The following is a 19114-nucleotide window of genomic DNA, read 5'->3' as shown; positions in this document are numbered from 1 at the left end:
GCATGCCTGGAGTGCCAGATGGGTGGGGTTTGCACTTTTGGGACTATTCCACAGCTGCTAAAGTGCACCTATCAGAATCCAGGTCTGATTGGAAGTTGAGATAGGAAGACTTCAAATTAAGGTACCCTTTATAGAAAATGTATGGTAGATTCAGTAAGGCTCCCTTGTTTATGAAATCATCTGCCGTTTATAAAGGGTATCATCATGAATAATTGCTAGAGGGTGTTCTGGGTAGATGCTACAGGTTGTGTTATGACAGCTGCATGTGTTATTAGCTTTGCTAATTCTGAGTATCGATGTGATTAGTTATTTTTGGATTTCTTATTTGCTTGTGGATGATTGTGACTAACAACAAGGGTTTCTGTGAAATGTGGAACCAGAAATTGATTGAGAATGACTCGCTCTGAATAGCTGTTGAGAAATATTTTGCTGATGCTGCCAACTAACTGATTGCATCTGATGTGCTCATTTAAGTTACATTGGAGAAATATGGTTCACATGGTAATATTCCATTTGATTTGAACTTTAGAAATAAATAAGTGAAAAATGACAACAACAAAAAAGGTGTGAAGTCCAGGTTACATAACTATAAATGAAGGCAACGTAACTCTAAATGAAGGCAACGTAACTCTAAATGAAGGCAACGTAACTCTAAATGAAGGCTAAGTAACTCTAAATTAAGGCTACGTAACTCTAAATGAAGGCTAAGTAACTATAAATTAAGGCTACGTAACTCTAAATGAAGGCTAAGTAACTATAAATTAAGGTTAAGTAACTATAAATTAAGGCTAAGTAACTATAAATTATGGTTAAGTAACTATAAATTAAGGCTAAGTAACTCTAAATGAAGGCTAAGTAACTATAAATTAAGGTTAAGTAACTATAAATTAAGGCTAAGTAACTATAAATTAAGGCTAAGTAACTCTAAATGAAGGCTACGTAACTCTAAATGAAGGCTACGTAACTCTAAATTATGTTATAGTAAGTGTTATGGACGATTTAGGTCAATCAAAATGCATTACTGCTACTGGTATCTGTGTGACTCAATGCAAAGTGTGACCGACATCGTCCTTCCTTGATCAAATGTGGGAGAGACCAAAGGGACTTTCTTGATCAGCATTCCCATGGTGCATTTTGTGGACAGTAGAGGAGCGAGGAGCTGAAGGCTTCCACCTAAACACTACTCTGACGAACCTAAACACAACTCTAACGAACCGAAACACTACTCTAACGAACCTAAACACGTATCTAACAAACACCTCTCTTTCTGTCTCTTTCCCCCCCCAGCCTGTGACCAGCTCTCCCTGGGGGTGGCTGCCATCTTTGGCCCCTCCCACAGCTCGTCAGCCAACGCAGTCCAGTCCATTTGTAATGCCCTGGGGGTGCCCCACATCCAGACCAAGTGGAAGCACCAGGTGTCAGACAACAGGGACTCTTACTACATCAGCCTCTACCCAGACTTCCAGTCCCTCAGCCGGGCCATCCTGGACCTGGTGCACTTCTTCAAATGGAGGACGGTCACTGTGGTCTATGATGACAGCACAGGTACAGATATCTCTGATGATGCTGACGCTGATGCTGATGTTGGTGATGATGGTGATGATGATGGTGATGGTGATGGTGATGGTGTTGTGATGGTAATAATGATGTTGTTGATGATGATGACGATGATGGTGGTGATGATGATGATGATGATGATGGTGATGGTGGTGTTGGTGATGATGATGATTGTGATGGTGATGATGGTAGTGATGGTGATGGTAATGATGGTGATGATGGTGATGGTGATGATGGTAGTGATGATGATGGTAGTGATGATGATGGTAATGATGATGATGGTGCTGATGGTGATGTGATGATGATGTGATGGTGATGGTGATGGTGATGGTGATGGTGATGGTTTTATTGATGATGATGATGGTGGTGATGATGATGATGATGATGATGATGGTGATGTTGGTGATGGTTTTTATAGGGGTGGTACATACAGTGGGGGAAAAAAGTATTTAGTCAGCCACCAATTGTGCAAGTTCTCCCACTTAAAAAGATGAGAGAGGCCTGTAATTTTCATCATATGTACACGTCAACTATGACAGACAAATTGAGAGAGAAAAAATCAAGAAGATCACATTGTAGGATTTTTAATGAATTTATTTGCAAATTATGGTGGAAAATAAGTATTTGGTCACCTACAAACAAGCAAGATTTCTGGCTCTCACAGACCTGTAACTTCTTCTTTAAGAGGCTCCTCTGTCCTCCACTCGTTACCTGTATTAATGGCACCTGTTTGAACTTGTTATCAGCATAAAAGACACCTGTCCACAACCTCAAACAGTCACACTCCAAACTCCACTATGGCCAAGACCAAAGAGCTGTCAAAGGACACCAGAAACAAAATTGTAGACCTGCACCAGGCTGGGAAGACTGAATCTGCAATAGGTAAGCAGCTTGGTTTGAAGAAATCCTGTGGGAGCAATTATTAGGAAATGGAAGACATACAAGATCACTGATAATCTCCCTCGATCTGGGGCTCCAGGCAAGATCTCACCCCGTGGGGTCAAAATGATCACAAGAACGGTGAGCAAAAATCCCAGAACCTAGTGAATGACCTGCAGAGAGCTGGGACCAACGTAACAAAGCCTACCATCAGTAACACACTACGCCGCCAGGGACTCAAATCCTGCAGTGACAGGCGTGTCCCTCCTGCTGTACATGTCCAGGCCCGTCTGAAGTTTGCTAGAGTGCATTTGGATGATCCAGAAGAGGATTGGGAGAATGTCCTATGGTCAGATGAAACCAAAATATAACTTTTTGGTAAAAACTCAACCCGTCGTGTTTGGAGGACAAAGAATGCTGAGTTGCATCCAAAGAACACCATACCTACTGTGAAGCATGGGGGTGGAAACATCATGCTTTGGGGCTGTTTTTCTGCAAAGGGACCAGAACGACTGATCCGTGTAAAGGAAAGAATGAATGTATCGTGAGATTTTGAGTGAAAACCTCCTTCCATCAGCAAGGGCATTGAAGATTAAACGTGGCTGGGTCTTTCAGCATGACAATGATCCCAAACACACCGCCCGGGCAACGAAGGAGTGGCTTCGTAAGAAACATTTCAAGGTCCTGGAGTGGCCTAGCCAGTCTCCAGATCTCAACCCCATAGAAAATCTTTGGAGGGAGTTGGAAGTCCGTGTTGCCCAGCGACAGCCCCAAAACATCACTGCTCTAGAGGAGATCTGCATGGAGGAATGGGCCAAAATACCAGCAACAGTGTGTGAAAACCTTGTGAAGACTTACAGAAAACGTTTGACCTGTGTCATTGCCAACAAAGGGTATATAACAAAGTATTGAGAAACTTTTGTTATTGACCAAATACTTATTTTCCACCATAATTTGCAAATAAATTCATTAAAAATCCTACAATGTGATTTTCTGGGAAAAAAATGCTCATTTTGTCTGTCATAGTTGACGTGTACCTATGATGAAAATTACAGGCCTCTCATCTTTTTAAGTGGGAGAACTTGCACAATTGGTGTCTGACTAAATACTTTTTTTCCCCACTGTAGCTGAGAGTTTAGAGAAGTGGACCAGTAGCTTGAAGGTTGTCGGTTTGAGTCTTGGGCTGGGCAATAAAAGTGGGAGGTGAATCGTCATGCCCTTGAGCAAGGCACTTAAATCTTACATAGATCCAGAGGTGCAGAGGAGAATGACTGTTCTGTTCTTTCCCCCAAGACTTTAGCATTGAGGGTTTGGCCATGAGATATGTAGCCCCCTCAAAGCCCTCCAGATGTACTCCACGTCAAAACCCCAGCCTTCCATATGAGTGAGAATATCTGACAAACCACATTACCCAGAATGTTCCCTCACCCACCGTCTCCTCAGATTAATGCCATGCAGAATGAATATGAGAGCTGACAGCCTCCATGAATAGAAGACACGTCATCTGAGGGTCCTCGTCCAGCTGTATCCGTCTGCCGGATCGCCTGCTGTGACTTTGTGGAGTGTCTCATGATGTGCGTTCTACAAGCGCATCGATATTTCATACCGTTGAGTACCGTGATCATTTTTAGGCGTACGGCGTCATCAGCTTTAGAGAGAGGAGGACATACAGTGGGGGAAAAAAGTATTTAGTCAGCCACCAATTGTGCAAGTTCTCCCACTTAAAAAGATGAGAGAGGCCTGTAATTTTCATCATAGGTACACGTCAACTATGACAGACAAAATGAGAATTTTGCATTGTAGGATTTTTAATGAATTTATTTGCAAATTATGGTGGAAAATAAGTATTTGGTCAATAACAAAAGTTTCTCAATACTTTGTTATATACCCTTTGTTGGCAATGACACAGGTCAAACGTTTTCTGTAAGTCTTCACAAGATTTTCACACACTGTTGCTGGTATTTTGGCCCATTCCTCCATGCAGATCTCCTCTAGAGCTGTGATGTTTTGGGGCTGTCGCTGGGCAACACGGACTTTCAACTCCCTCCAAAGATTTTCTATGGGGTTGAGATCTGGAGACTGGCTAGGCCACTCCAGGACCTTGAAATGCTTCTTACGAAGCCACTCCTTCGTTGCCCGGGCGGTGTGTTTGGGATCATTGTCATGCTGAAAGACCCAGCCACGTTTCATCTTCAATGCCCTTGCTGATGGAAGGAGGTTTTCACTCAAAATCTCCCTTTGCAGAAAAACAGCCCCAAAGCATGATGTTTCCACCCCCATGCTTCACAGTAGGTATGGTGTTCTTTGGATGCAACTTAGCATTCTTTGTCCTCCAAACACGACGAGTTGAGTTTTTACCAAAAAGTTATAATTTGGTTTCATCTGACCATATGACATTCTCCCAATCCTCTTCTGGATCATCCAAATGCACTCTAGCAAACTTCAGACGGGCCTGGACATGTACTGGCTTAAGCAGGGGGACACGTCTTGCACTGCAGGATTTGAGTCCCTGGCGGCGTAGTGTGTTACTGATGGTAGGCTTTGTTACTTTGGTCCCAGCTCTCTGCAGGTCATTCACTAGGTCCCCCGGTGTGGTTCTGGGATTTTTGCTCACCGTTCTTGTGATCATTTTGACCCCACGGGGTGAGATCTTGCGTGGAGCCCCAGATCGAGGGAGATTATCAGTGGTCTTGTATGTCTTCCATTTCCTAATAATTGCTCCCACAGTTGATTTCTTCAAACCAAGCTGCTTACCTATTGCAGATTCAGTCTTCCCAGCCTGGTGCAGGTCTACAATTTTGTTTCTGGTGTCCTTTGACAGCTCTTTGGTCTTGGCCATAGTGGAGTTGAGATTTTGTATCACTGGCCTACATACAATACCCCATAATGTCAAAGTGAATTATGTTTTTTTAAATGTTTACCCACAAAACACCAATCTCAACGTCAACAGTGAAGAGGCGACTCCGGGATGCTGACCTTCTAGGCAGTGCAAAGAAAATATGATATGGCTTTTTCTTTGCAACTCTGCCTAGAAGGTCAGCATCCCGGAGTCACCTCTTCACTGTTGACGTTGAGACTGGTGTTTTGTGGGTACTATTTAATGAAGTTGCCAGTTGAGGACCTGTGAGTCGTCTGTTTCTCAAACTAGACACTCTAATGTATTTGTCCTCTTGCTCAGTTGTGCACCGGGGCCTCCCACTCGTCTTTCTATTCTGGTTAGAGCCAGTTTGCGCTGTTCTGTGAAGGGAGTAGTACACAGCGTTGTACGAGATCTTCAGTTTCTTGGCAATTTCTCACATGGAGTAGCCTTCATTTCTCCGAACAAGAATAGACTGACGAGTTTCAGAAGAATGCTCTTTGTTTCTGGCCATTTTGAGCCTGTAATTGAACCCACAATTGCTGATGCTCCAGATACTCAACTAGTCTCAAGAAGGACAGTTTAATTGCTTCTTTAATCAGCACAACAGTTTTCAGCTGTGCTAACACAATTGCAAAAGGGTTTTCTAATGACCAATTAGCCTTTTAAAATGATAAACTTGGATTAGCAAACACAACGTGGCATTGGAACACATTACTGATGGTTGCTGATAATGGGCCTCTGAATGCCTATGTAGATATTCCATAGAAAATCAGCCGTTTCCAGCTACAATAGCCATTTACAACATTAACAATGTCTACACTGTATTTCTGATCAATTTGATGTTATTTTAATGGACAAAAAAATTGCTTTTCTTTCGAAAACAAGGACATTTCTAAGTGACCCCAAACTTTTGAACGGTAGTGTATGTAAATCCGATATTTCAGAATTTTCATTTTTTATAAATGTACAAACATTTCTAAAATCATGTTTTCACTTTGTCATTCACTTTGGTATTGTGTGTAGATTGGTGAGAAAAAAATGACAATTTAATCCATTTTGAATTCAGGATGTAACACAAAATGTGGAGTAAGTCAAGGGGTATGAATACTTTCTGAAGGCACTATATATATTTTTCAACCATTTTCCATCTTAGAAATTAGGCATAAGTAAAGGCTTTGATTTCTGGACAAATAGATAGGAAAGGCTTAGAAAACAACTACCAGAAAAAGCCTTAAAAGGAAAATACATCATGTTGAGGTAAGGACCTCTGCCAACTACAATGAACAAAAATATAAACGCAACATGCAACAATTTCAAAGATTTTACTGAGTTACAGTTCATATAAGGAAATCAGTCAATTGAAATACATTCATTAGGCCCTAATCGATGGATTTCACATGACTGGGAATACAGATGTGCATCTATTGGTCATAGATAAAAAGTAGGGACGTGGATCAGAAAACCAGTCAGTATCTGGTGTGACCACCATTTGCCTCATGCAGCGCGACACATCTCCTTCGCATAGAGTGGATCAGGCTGTTGAGTGTGACCTGTGGAATGTTGTCCCACTCCTCATCAATGGCTGTGCAAAGTTGCTGGATATTGGCGGGAACTGGAACACGCTGTCGTACACGTCGATCCAGTGCATCCCAAACATGCTCAATGGGTGTCATTTTATTTATTTTTATTTTTTATTTATTTCACCTTTATTTAACCAGGTAAGCCAGTTGAGAACAGGTTCTCATTTACAACTGCGACCTGGCCAAGATAAAGCAAAGCAGTGCAATAAAAACAATACAGAGTTACATATGGGGTAAAAAACATAAAGTCAAAAATACAACAGAAAATATATATACAGTGTGTGCAAATGTAGCAAGTTATGGAGGTAAGGCAATAAATAGGCTATAGTGCAGAATAATTACAATAGTATTAACACTGGAATGCTAGATGTGCAAGAGATTATGTGCAAATAGAGATACTGGGGTGCAAAAGAGCAAAATAAATAACAATATAGGGATGAGGTAGTTGGGTGGGCTAATTTCAGATGGGCTGTGTACAGGTGCAGTGATCGGTAAGGTGCTCTGACAACTGATGCTTAAAGTTATTGAGGGAGATAAGAGTCTCCAGCTTCAGAGATTTTTGCAATTCGTTCCAGTCATTGGCAGCAGAGAACTGGAAGGAATGGCGGCCAAAGGAGGTGTTGGCTTTGGGAATGACCAGTGAGATATACCTGCTGGAGCGCAGACTACGGGTGGGTGCTGCTATGGTGACCAATGAGCTAAGATAAGGCGGGGATTTGCCTAGCAGTGATTTATAGATGGCCTGGAGCCAGTGGGTTTGACGACGAACATGTAGTGAGGACCAGCCAACAAGAGCGTACAGGTCACAGTGGTGGGTAGTGTATGGGGCTTTGGAGACAAAACGGATGGCACTGTGATAGACTACATCCAATTTGCTGAGTAGAGTGTTGGAGGCTATTTTGTAAATGACATCGCCGAAGTCAAGGATCGGTAGGATAGTCAGTTTTACGAGGGCATGTTTGGCAGCATGAGTGAAGGAGGCTTTGTTGCGAAATAGGAAGCCGATTCTAGATTTAACTTTGGATTGGAGATTCTTTATGTGAGTCTGGAAGTTGAGTTTACAGTCTAACCAGACACCTAGGTATTTGTAGTTGTCCACATACTCTAGGTCAGACCCGTCGAGAGTGGTGATTCTAGTCAGGTGGGCGGGTGCCAGCAGCGTTCGATTGAAAAGCATGCATTTAGTTTTACTAGTGTTTAAGAGCAGTTGGAGGCTACTGAAGGATTGTTGTATGGCATTGAAGCTCGTTTGGAGGTTTGTTAACACAGTGTCCAATGAAGGGCCAGATGTATACAAAATGGTGTCGTCTGCGTAGAGGTGGATCTGAGAGTCACCAGCAGCAAGAGCGACATCATTGATATACACGGAGAAAAGTGTCGGCCCAAGAATTGAACCCTGTGCCACCCCCATAGAGACTGCCATAGGTCCAGACAACAGGCCCTCCGATTTGACACACTGAACTCTATCTGAGAAGTAGTTGGTGAACCAGGCGAGGCAGTCATTTGTATGGTGAGTATGCAGGCCATGGAAGAACTGGGACATTTTCAGCTTCTAGGAATCGTGTACAGATCCTTGCGACACGGTGTCTCTGTGCATTGAAATTGCCATAGATAAAATGCAATTGTGTTCATTGTCCGTAGCTTATGCCTGCCCATACATACAGTACCAGTCAAACGTTTGGACACACCTACTCATTTCAGGGGTTTTCTTTATTTTTACTATTTTCTACATTGTAGAATAATAGTGAAGACATCAAAACTATGAAATAACACATATGGAATCATGTAGTAACCAAAAAAGTTTTAAACAAATCAAATTATATTTAATATTTGAGATTCTTCAAAATAGCCACCCTTTGCATTGATGACAACTTCTCTGGCAGACATTCCAGCAGTCAACATGCCAATTGAATGCTCCCTCAGAACTTGAGACATTTTTGGCATTGTGTTGTGTGACAAAACGGCACATTTTAGAGTGGCCTTTTATTGTCCCCAGCACAAGGTGCACCCGTGTAATGATTGTGCTGTTTAATCAGCTTCTTGATATGCCACACTTGTCGGGTGGATTATCTTGGCAAAGGAGAAATGCTCACTATCAGGGATGTAAACAAATGACCAGTGACTCAGCCCCCGGAATAGGGTCAGAGGCAGAGAATCCCAGTGGAGAGAGGGGAGCTGGCCAGGCAGAGACAGCAAGGGCGGTTCGTCGCTCCAGTGCCTTGCCATTCACCTTCGTAACCCTGGGCCAGACTACACTCAATCATAGGACCTACTGAAGAGATGAGTCTTCAGTAAAGACTTAAAGGTTGAGACCGAGTCTGCATCTCTCACATGGATAGGCAGACCATTCCATAAAAATGGAGCGCTTTAGGAGAAAGCCCTGCTGCAGCTGTTTGCTTAGAAATTCTAGGGACAATAAGGAGACCTGCGTCTTGTGACCGTAGCGTACGTGTAGGAATGTACGGCAGGACCAAATCGGAGAGATAGGTAGGAGCAAGCCCATGATTTGTAGGTTAGCAATAAAACTAGCACTGGAGTAATATTATCAAATTTTAGATTCTAGCAGCCGTGTTTAGCACTAACTGAAGTATATTTAGTGCTTTATCCGGGTATCCGGAGAGTAGAGCATTGCAGTAGTCTAATCTAGAAGTGACAATAGCATGGATTAGTTTTTCTGCATAATTTTTTGACAAAACTTTTCTGATACTTGCAACGTTACGAAGATGGAAAAAAGCTGTCCTTTAAATATTCTTGATATGTTCATCAAAAGAGAGATCAGGGTCCAGAGTAACGCCGAGGTCCTTCACAGTTTTATTTGAGACGACTGTACAACCATCAAGATGAATTGTCAGATCCGACAGCAGATCTCTTTATTTCTTGGGACCTAGAACTAGCATCTCTGTTTTGTCAGAATTTAAAAGTAAAATAATTTGCCGCCATCCACTTCCTTATGTCTGAAACACAGGCTTCCAGGGTAGGCAATTTTGGGGTTTCACCATGTTTCATCGAAATGTACAGCTGCGTGTCGTCTGCATAGCAGTGAAAGTTTACATTGTGTTTCCGAATGACATCACCAAGCGGTAGAATATCCTCATCCACCTCTGGCCTACTGGCTCCCCTTCCTCTGCGGAAGCATAGTTCCCGCTCAGCCCAGTCAAAACTGTTCGCTGCTCTGGCACCCCAATGGTGGAACAAGCTCCCTCACGACGCCAGGACAGCGGAGTCACTCACCACCTTCCGGAGACATTTGAAACCCCACCTCTTTAAGGAATACCTGGGATAGGATAAAGTAATCCTTCTACCCCCCCCCCCCCCCCCCTTAAAAAAAATAAAAATAAAAAATAATTGTAAAGTGGTTATCCCACTGGCTATAGGGTGAATGCACCAATTTGTAAGTCGCTCTGGATAAGAGCGTCTGCTAAATGTCGTAAATGTAAATGTAAATGTAAATATATAGTGAAAACAATAGTGGTCCTAAAACGGAACCTTGAGGAACGGCGAAAGGTGCAATTGATTTGTCAGAGGACAAACCATCCATAGAGACGAACTGATATCTTTTCCGACAGATAAGATCTAAACCAGGCAAGAACTTGTCCATGTCGAGCAATTAGGGTTTCCAATCTCTCCAAACGAATGTGGTGATCGATGGTGTCAAAAGCAGCACTAAGGTCCAGTGGTGGAAAAAGTTCCCAATTGTCATACTTGAGTAAGAGTAAAAATACCTTAATAGAAGGTAAAAGTGAAAGTCACCCAGTAAAATACTACTTGAGTAAAAGTCTAAAAGTATTTGGTTTTAAATATGCTTAAGTATCAAAAGTAAATGTAATTGCTAAAATATAGTTAAGTGTCAAAAGTAAAAGTACAAGTGTAAATCATTTCAAATTCCTTATAATAAGCAAAGCAGATGGCCACATTTTCAAGTATTATTTTTTTACAGATAGCCAGGGGCACACTCCAACACTCAGACATAATTTACAAACAAAGCATGTGTTTAGTGAGTCCACCAGATCAGAGGCAGTAGGGATGACCAGGGATGTTCTCTTGAGAAGTGTGTGAATTAGACAATTTTCCTGTCCTGCTAAGCATTCAAAATGTAACGAGTGTGTCACGGAAAATGTATGGAGTAAAAAGTAAATAATTTTGTTTAGGAATGTAGTGAAGTAAAAGTAAAAGTAGTCAAAAATATAAATAGTAAAGTAAAGTACAAATACCCAAACAAACTACTTAAGTAGTACTTTAAAGTATTTTTACTGAAGTACTTTACACCACTGCTAAGGTCTAGGAGCACTAGGACAGATGCAGAGCCTTGGTCTGATGCCATTAAAAGAGTGCATTCTCAGTACAATGATGATGTCTAAAACCAGACTGAAGCGTTTCGTATACATTATTTGTTTTCAGGAAGGCAGTGTGTTGCTGCGCAACAGCCTTTTTAAAACAAATGGAGAGGAATGGGCTGATAGTTTTTTACATTTTCTGGGTCAAGGTTTGGCTTTTTCAAGAGAGGCTTTATTACTGCCACGTTTAGTGAGTTTGGTACACATCCGGTGGATATGGAGCCGTTTATTATGTTCAACATAGGAGGGCCAAGCACAGGAAGTAGCTCTTTCAGTAGTTTAGTTGGAATAGGGTCCAGTATGCAGCTTGAAGGTTTAGAGGCCATTACTATTTTCATGAATGTGTCAAGAGATACAGGATTAAAAAACATGAGTGTCTCCATTGATCCTAGGTCCTGACAGTTCTGTGCAGACTCAGGACAACTGAGCTTTGGAGAAATACGCAGATTCAAAGAGAAGTCCGTAATTTGCTTTCTAATGATCATGATCTTTTCATCGAATAAGTTCATGAATTCATCACTGCTGAAGTGAAAGCCATCCTCTCTTGGGGAATGCTCCTTTTTAGTTAGCTTTGTGACAGTATCAAAAATAAATGTTGGATTGTTCTTTTTCTTCTCAATTAGGTTGAAAAAATAGGATGATTAAGTAGCAGTGAGGGCTCTTCGATATTGCACGGTACTTTCTTTCCAAGCTAGTAGGAAGACTTCCAGTTGGGTGGAGCGCCATTTTCATTCCAATGTTCTGGAGGCTTGCTTCAAGGCTTGGGTATTTTCTGTATACCAGGGAGCTAGTTTCTTGTGACAAATGTTTTTAGTTTTTAGGGGTGCGACTGCATCTATTGTATTACGCAAAGTTACATTTAGATCCTCAGTTAGGTGGTTAACCGATTTTTGTACTCCGACGTCCTTGGGTAGGTGGAGGGAGTAGGAAGGCCATCTAGGAATCTTTGGGTTGTTGGAGAATTTATAGCACAGCTTTTGATGATCCTTGGTTGGGATCTGAGCAGATTATTTGTTGCGATTGCAAACATAATAAGATGGTGGTTGGATAGTCCAGGATAATGAGGAAAAACATTTAGATCCACAATATTTATTCCACGGGACAAAGCTAGATCCAGGGAATGACTGTGGCAATGAGTAGGTCAGGAGACATGTTGGACAAAACCCACTGAACCTTTTGGAGTGGGTTGTGGACTTTTCCATGTGAATATTATTCCTTGTGCCTTTTAATTCCATTACCAAATACCCACATATCTTTAAGGTATTTTTAAATTTCTCTTCCTCATGAGGTTCACAGAAGTTCACAGAAGTAACAAGTAATGGCAGACCTACCAATTAGTTAGTGATTTTACAATTTTGGTTATTAATTTTTAAAATGAATTATTAAAACTTGTAATTCCATTACCAAATCAGGTAACGGAATTACCAAAAACATCAGTAGCGGAATTACTGCAACTGAATTGGCTGCAATGGGAAATCATAATAGTCACAAATCACATTTGGGTCTCCTGCTACTGTCCTCCCGTCCACTGGCATACTGTTATGTTCAGCTCATAACTGTTTTCTTTGTGTTTCTATCATCGGTCCTGTGTGGCTCAGTTGGTAGATCATGGCCCTTGTAACACCAGAGTTGTGGGTTCGATTCCCATGGGGGACCAGTATGAAAATGTATGCACTCACTACTGTAAGTCGCTCCGGATAAGAGTGTCTGCTAAAATGTAAATCTGGTGGTCAAACCAAGAGAGTTAAAATAGTCTGTCTGGGCAACCGCTCCCCATGAGCCCACTCTCTCTCCATTTACTGTAACCAGCTTACTCACCCACTGAGCACCGCCGGACATCCATGAGAGTTGAAATTTGTTTAATCCACCCTGTTAATGTCCACAGACGGACCGGACTGGGCCAAATCTGAACCTGTCATAGACGAATGTGGCACAAGTTTGGATAGTACAGTATATTGTACTGTACTGAACTACTCTCTACTGTACTGAACTCTACTACACTGTACTGAATTATTATTTACTATTCTGAACTCTGCTCTGCTCTGTTGTATTGTATACACTGTACTCTACTGTGCTCTGCTCTGTTGTATTGTATACACTGTACTCTACTGTGCTCTGCTCTGTTGTATTGTATACACTGTACTCTACTGTGCTCTGCTCTGTTGTATTGTACTACACTGTACTCTACTGTGCTCTGCTCTGTTGTATTGTACTGCACTGTACTCTACTGTGCTCTGCTCTGCTGTGCTCTGCTGTGATGTCCAAACTTGTGAAACATGAGGAGAATAATTATGCATTTCTGTGTAGCACAGATCAGGGACCCATGATGTAATTCCGTTACCGTAATTCCTTTACCGGATGTAAATCCATTTCACTTACTGTAGCTCAATAACCAAAATAGATTTTTTCAAACTCAAGGTGCCATGTAATAGCTGACACCCCATTCTTTCTGCAGACATCTTTGATTCTTATTTTGGAGCAGATTCTTAACACACACAAACATTTGAAAACTTGGCCACATTAAAACCTGAGAGATTTTACCCTGATTTCGTTACCAAAGTTTGCATCTGCACCGTTCTTCAACTAATTTAGTTTTAGCACATTTTTCTGTGGAAATTTTTAAAAGTATTTATTGTGCATGGAGTTGTATGGCTTGTTCAACTTTGAAATCAATGGCTTTTGTTTGGTATACATTTTAAAGTGAAAGAAAACTGAGTCAAAGAGTAATTCCGTTACTTGCCCACCTCTTTTTACTACATTGGGGACATGAGGTGTCTTACCCTGAATCACAAATTGATCCCTAACCCCTACTGGCCTTTCAGAGGGACATATGGAACCAGTACCCTTTTGCTTACAACTATTAAATCCGGTTCGTTCCACACAAGTGCATTGGGGTTAGGGGTTGATTAGGGATTCTTACCTTTTACACTCTTAGAAATAAAGGTGCTATCTAGAACCTAAAAGGGTTCTTCAGCTGTCCCCATAGCATTAGAGAACCCTTTGAATATCCCTTTTTGGTTCCAGGTAGAACCCTTTTGAGTTCCATGTAAAACCCTTTCCACAGAGGGTTGGAACCCAAAAGAGTTTTACCTGGAACCAAAAAGGGTTATCCTATGGGGACAGCCGAAGAACCCTTTTGGAACCCTTTTTTCTAAGACTGTACCATGAGCTGGTAGATTCAATAAGACCTAATGACCATAATAAATTGACCATCAGGATTCTCCTTCAAACAAATGGCTTGTGATAGGGTGACTGCCTCAGTAAATGCTAATACCTTCTCTGACCATGTCTCTGTCACACACATTTCTCTTTGCCGAGAGCCGCGACTGTATTAACCTTGGCTAAGGTCACAGTAAATGGTCCAACTCACCGTCCACTACAATGAGTCATCTAATTGGCCACTGTTCTACTCCTCCTCATTTGATGTGTCCCAAATGGCACGGTATTTTCTATGTAGTGCACTACTTTTGACCAGGGCCCATAGGGCTCTTAAGGGAATATGGTTCCATTTGGGATGCAACCATCATCACTCCCACCACAACAACAACTCCCACTGGCATGTATTGATTCCCCCACAAAGGATTCTGAGGGAGGTGTTAGAGGTTCTTTAAGGGTAGGGTCACAACCAGGTCAGCCTGGCAGTTTCCTCCTCCTTAGTGTAACACACCACCTCCAACTCTCACAGTGACAGACACACACACGCACGCACACACACACACACACACACACACACACACACACACACACACACACACACACACACACACACACACACACACACACACACACACACACACACACACACACACACACACACACACACACACACACACACACACACACACACACACACGCACACACACACAGAGATACAGACACAGACACACACACCTTTGGTTTGTAATCACACATCTTCATGCTCCAGGACATTCTCTGATTGGAGTCTATCTGACGTCTGGCGGGAAGAACTATCGGAGGGGATAAAATATTCACACACAGCTGTCTGAGGATCAACGTTATCCACAGCCCCACAAACATTGGCCCTGACAGTGTTTCCCAAACACTGCTCTCCCCCAGAACGATTTTCCGCTTAACGCCTCCCAAGTGTCTGTACGGACCAAAACAGAGAAGGGACAGATGGCCCGGAGTAGGGATCTTCTGGGATTACCCCGGAGTAGGGATCTTCTGGGATTACCCCGGAGTAGGGATCTTCTGGGATTACTTTAGGCGAAGATCCTGGTGTTTGGAATACCTCCCTCCCTCCCTCCCTCCCTCCCTCCCTCCCTCCCTCACACAACTGCAGTATGTACTTCCAACACGAGAGGACACATTCCTCATTCCTATTGCGCAGCAATCCTTAATAAAACTCCCAAAACGCCCGGACTCAGAGTAAAACCATTAAATTGCTCACACAGCACTTCGTCCCAAAGAAAAAGGGCTGAGCAGTCCTAACGTGCTTCTTCAAAAAAACCTTCTTCTCTCTCCCTCTCCCACCTACCCCATCCATTTCTACACCCATGACAAGTAATCATTTCTACCATAAATCCAGTAGATTTCTTTCATTCCAAGGCTCAGAAGTCCTCGGCAGAAGCGAAAAACTAATTGTAATCTCAGAGCGTCTCTCTGAGATGTTTCTACCGGAGTGCCGGTGGAAAAAGGAAAGTTGGAGATTGTGGCTCAATATGAAAAAGTGGTATGGTTACACTCCCTAGGGGGAAGTGGTCAGGCAAACAGAGGCTCTCATCAGAACAGAACCTTCGGAAGGAGAGAGAGAGAGAGAATGGATTGACTGTGGCTTTCCCCACACTATCAGATTTAAGTCATTCCACTCTAGAGTAGAGAGTACTGTGTGAATTAGCATTTTTAAGGTGCGTCTGGGATGCAGCTTGACTTCTGCTGGAGTAAAGTGCTTTTTGGTGTATGCATTGAGTTGGTGCAAAGCTCTGTTGGCAGTTCTGCAGAACTCTATCATGGGTGGTATTCTGACTTGCCTCAAAATAAAATGTTGCAAATTCCCCATTGACACGATTGAATGATTTGCCTGCGATCAGAAGAGTCAGAATACAAGTGATAGAGGTCAAGTGGGAGTGGGAGAATCAGATCAACTATGGAATAGAGAGCCATGTATTTGGGCTTTTTCACTGAAAAGACTTCCCAGCAAACCGGGAACATTCACAGGACATTAGCTGACATTCATATTAAGTTCTAGTTATGGTTTTATCAAAAATTAGGATGATAAATAATGTTTTTGATAACAAAATGTTAATTAAATATCCTTGGAATGTTCTCCTAACATTCACTAAAATGTTGTGCTCAACATCTGTAACTACCACCACAGAACATTCCGCTAAGGTTGTTATTAGGTTTCCAAGTAACGTAATAACAACATTTGTTCTGGGAACGTTCTTGCAACATCAAGATAAACAAACATTGTATAATCATCAGCACAACTGGACAGTTTTTGTGTTATTATAACTTTTTGGGCAACCTAATGAATGTTCTGGGAATGTTCACAGAACCAATTTTGGTTTGCTGGGTTGTATCTGAACTGTATGGCTTACCAATGGCGCGCTTATATTCATTTCCATTCCATACACATTTTTCAAATTCGTGTCACTCTTGTATAATGTGTACATTTTTGGTCTGCAGGTCTTATTCGGTTGCAGGAGCTGATCAAGGCGCCATCCCGATACAACATTCGTTTGAAGATCCGACAGTTGCCGGCAGAGACCAAGGATGCCAAGCCACTTCTGAAAGAGATGAAGAAAGCAAAGGAGTTCCACGTGATCTTTGACTGCGGCCATGAAATGGCTGCCTGGATCCTGAAACAGGTCAGTTAGGTCTTTCAAAAGCATTTTGAAATCAAGAGACATGTTGTACTTTGTTATTCTTGGACTTTGTTAGATTTCTTTATATGAATTAGCTCCAGAAGGATGAGTCACTCATTGAATAGTTATTACTTATACTATGGTTTAAGGTCCAGCACCATCATTCAATTCCTTTGGTAATTAAATTCCTTTTTATCTGAAACCGACTCATTTGGATATTAAATTTTCCTAGTTTATCTCCTTTTAAAATATTACAGTTCTATTACTGTGCTTCCATAATGGATGCTCTATGCCACAAAAAAGTTTTAATTAGCAACTCTGCCTCTGCTCGCAGGCATGTTTGAGACATTATGATTAAACTCTGCCACATTCTTAATGAGAAGTGTGCATATCCGTCACCAAAATACCCTTTTTCGGGCAGAGTAGATGTCATGTGTTCAGTTTGCTAATTATATACAGCATGGCCACCAACATGGCCTCTTAATGTGTGCTGAATCATGACACTGAAAAATGTCACTGATTATCTGCTCTGTGTGTTGCCAAAAATACATAAAACGTTAATAGGAAATTCACCAAATGTGTTTAGCATATTGACTTATCTAATTTGTCCAAAAATGTCTTTACTCTGCACTCACACATGCTGTATATTTTTGTTGGCACTTTGACCATAGTCAGTATTGTGGTTTTCCCACAGGCTCTAGCCATGGGAATGATGACAGAGTACTACCACTACATCTTCACCACCCTGGTACGTTCACCGACACCTTACAGCTATAGACGGGTTGGTTGCACCGAGGCGTGTGCAACTATGGGGCAAAACAGACAGGTTTGGCTTAGATTGTTGACAACATGGAAACTATATTTAGTCTCCAATGTTTATTGAAAACATAAATACATTTGCACAATGAACACTTGTTATCTCTCAAATACATTGTTACAGTTGTTGGTTAGCTAGCTAGTGAAATTGAGCCATATTAGCATAGACACGACATCAATCAAAACACCTCAAAACAAGACATGGTATCAAGAACAAGATGAAACTAGCTGAAATGAGCAACCTACGATTCCCCACATGGCAGTTTCTTGTCATTGTTGGCAGCTATCTGGCCATCCAGAATCACAACAACACACAGACTTCATGCCCCATTGAAGCATGCCCATTGTTTTTGGAACGTTGTCAGCTAACCCGTCTATAATGAGTTTTTGTCCTGATCGATACGGTGTCCATATTAGGAAGGTATCCATGAAAGTTGCAGATGCGTGATGCGGTCCTAATATGGACACCGTAGGTATCAGATCATCATATTCTTTATATTGCCACTTAAATACTTGGTCCTGGTGGCAATTAATGCATCTATAATGTGTTATAGAAGTTACTGTTCACAAATGTCGAAAACATTTATAGACAAAACCCTTTAAAGACAGTATCTATTCCAGGGTTGAAAATGATTATAGCTGTCTAAGTATCAGTCTAAACTTTTTATTTGATACCGTTTTGTTCCCTCTCTACCCTTCCCCAATCTGTTGTCCAAAAGCCTCCAAGAGTTTTGATCACGGAAAACAAAAGCTGTTCGGTATGCTCGTCTATTCTGATTTAAGTTCTCCAAAGTTATTTTGATCCATCCACTACAAAGAGGCCTGCTGTTCTCACTGGATGAAAAGCCTGTCTTTCCTGGATGGAGAGAGAGAATGCGAGACTCAGAGCGTACATAACAGCTCAGACAGTAAGAGGCTATTACCGTTTCGGTACATTATGACCCTGACAACAACTGGGCCTGTTGTGCTGTTTGGAACATTATGGATAAGGTTAGGACAAGGGTAGAGAAAGACTGTTGTTATGGGCAAAGACTGTTGTTATGGGCAAACAGTAAATAGAGCAGCGATTGTAGGGCTGTTTCAGAGGCAGGCTGTTACTTGTTAGTCTGGGCTTCTGCCTGTTCCAACAACATAGGTCAGTTTGGCAAGGAAGTGGCGGTAGTGCTGGCCAATGCTGCAATACAACTGGTATCCAGGGCCCTTAGAGGAATGTACACTTATACAACCCATAGACGTCTGCCTTCATAAGCCAGACGTGTG

The 19114-nt window shown here is 41.9% G+C and overlaps 1 protein-coding gene across 1 annotated transcript in view; it reads left to right on the top strand.

Annotated features, from left to right (window-relative positions):
- Window positions 1-19114, top strand: part of LOC311108091 (glutamate receptor ionotropic, kainate 2) — a gene marked incomplete at both ends in the record, with an annotated part of 104979 nt that overhangs the window by 1732 nt on the left and 84133 nt on the right. The window contains 3 exons of the mRNA XM_084150732.1: window positions 1288-1545; window positions 16860-17041; window positions 17733-17786. Coding sequence (XP_084006858.1) covers window positions 1288-1545; window positions 16860-17041; window positions 17733-17786 — 494 coding nt within the window. The remainder of the gene's footprint in view (window positions 1-1287; window positions 1546-16859; window positions 17042-17732; window positions 17787-19114) is intronic.

The sequence above is a fragment of the Coregonus lavaretus genome (assembly GCF_964263955.1).
Source record: "Coregonus lavaretus genome assembly, chromosome: 33".
NCBI classification, from domain to species: Eukaryota; Metazoa; Chordata; class Actinopteri; order Salmoniformes; family Salmonidae; genus Coregonus; species Coregonus lavaretus.
This window is presented reverse-complemented; position numbering and strand designations above follow the sequence as displayed.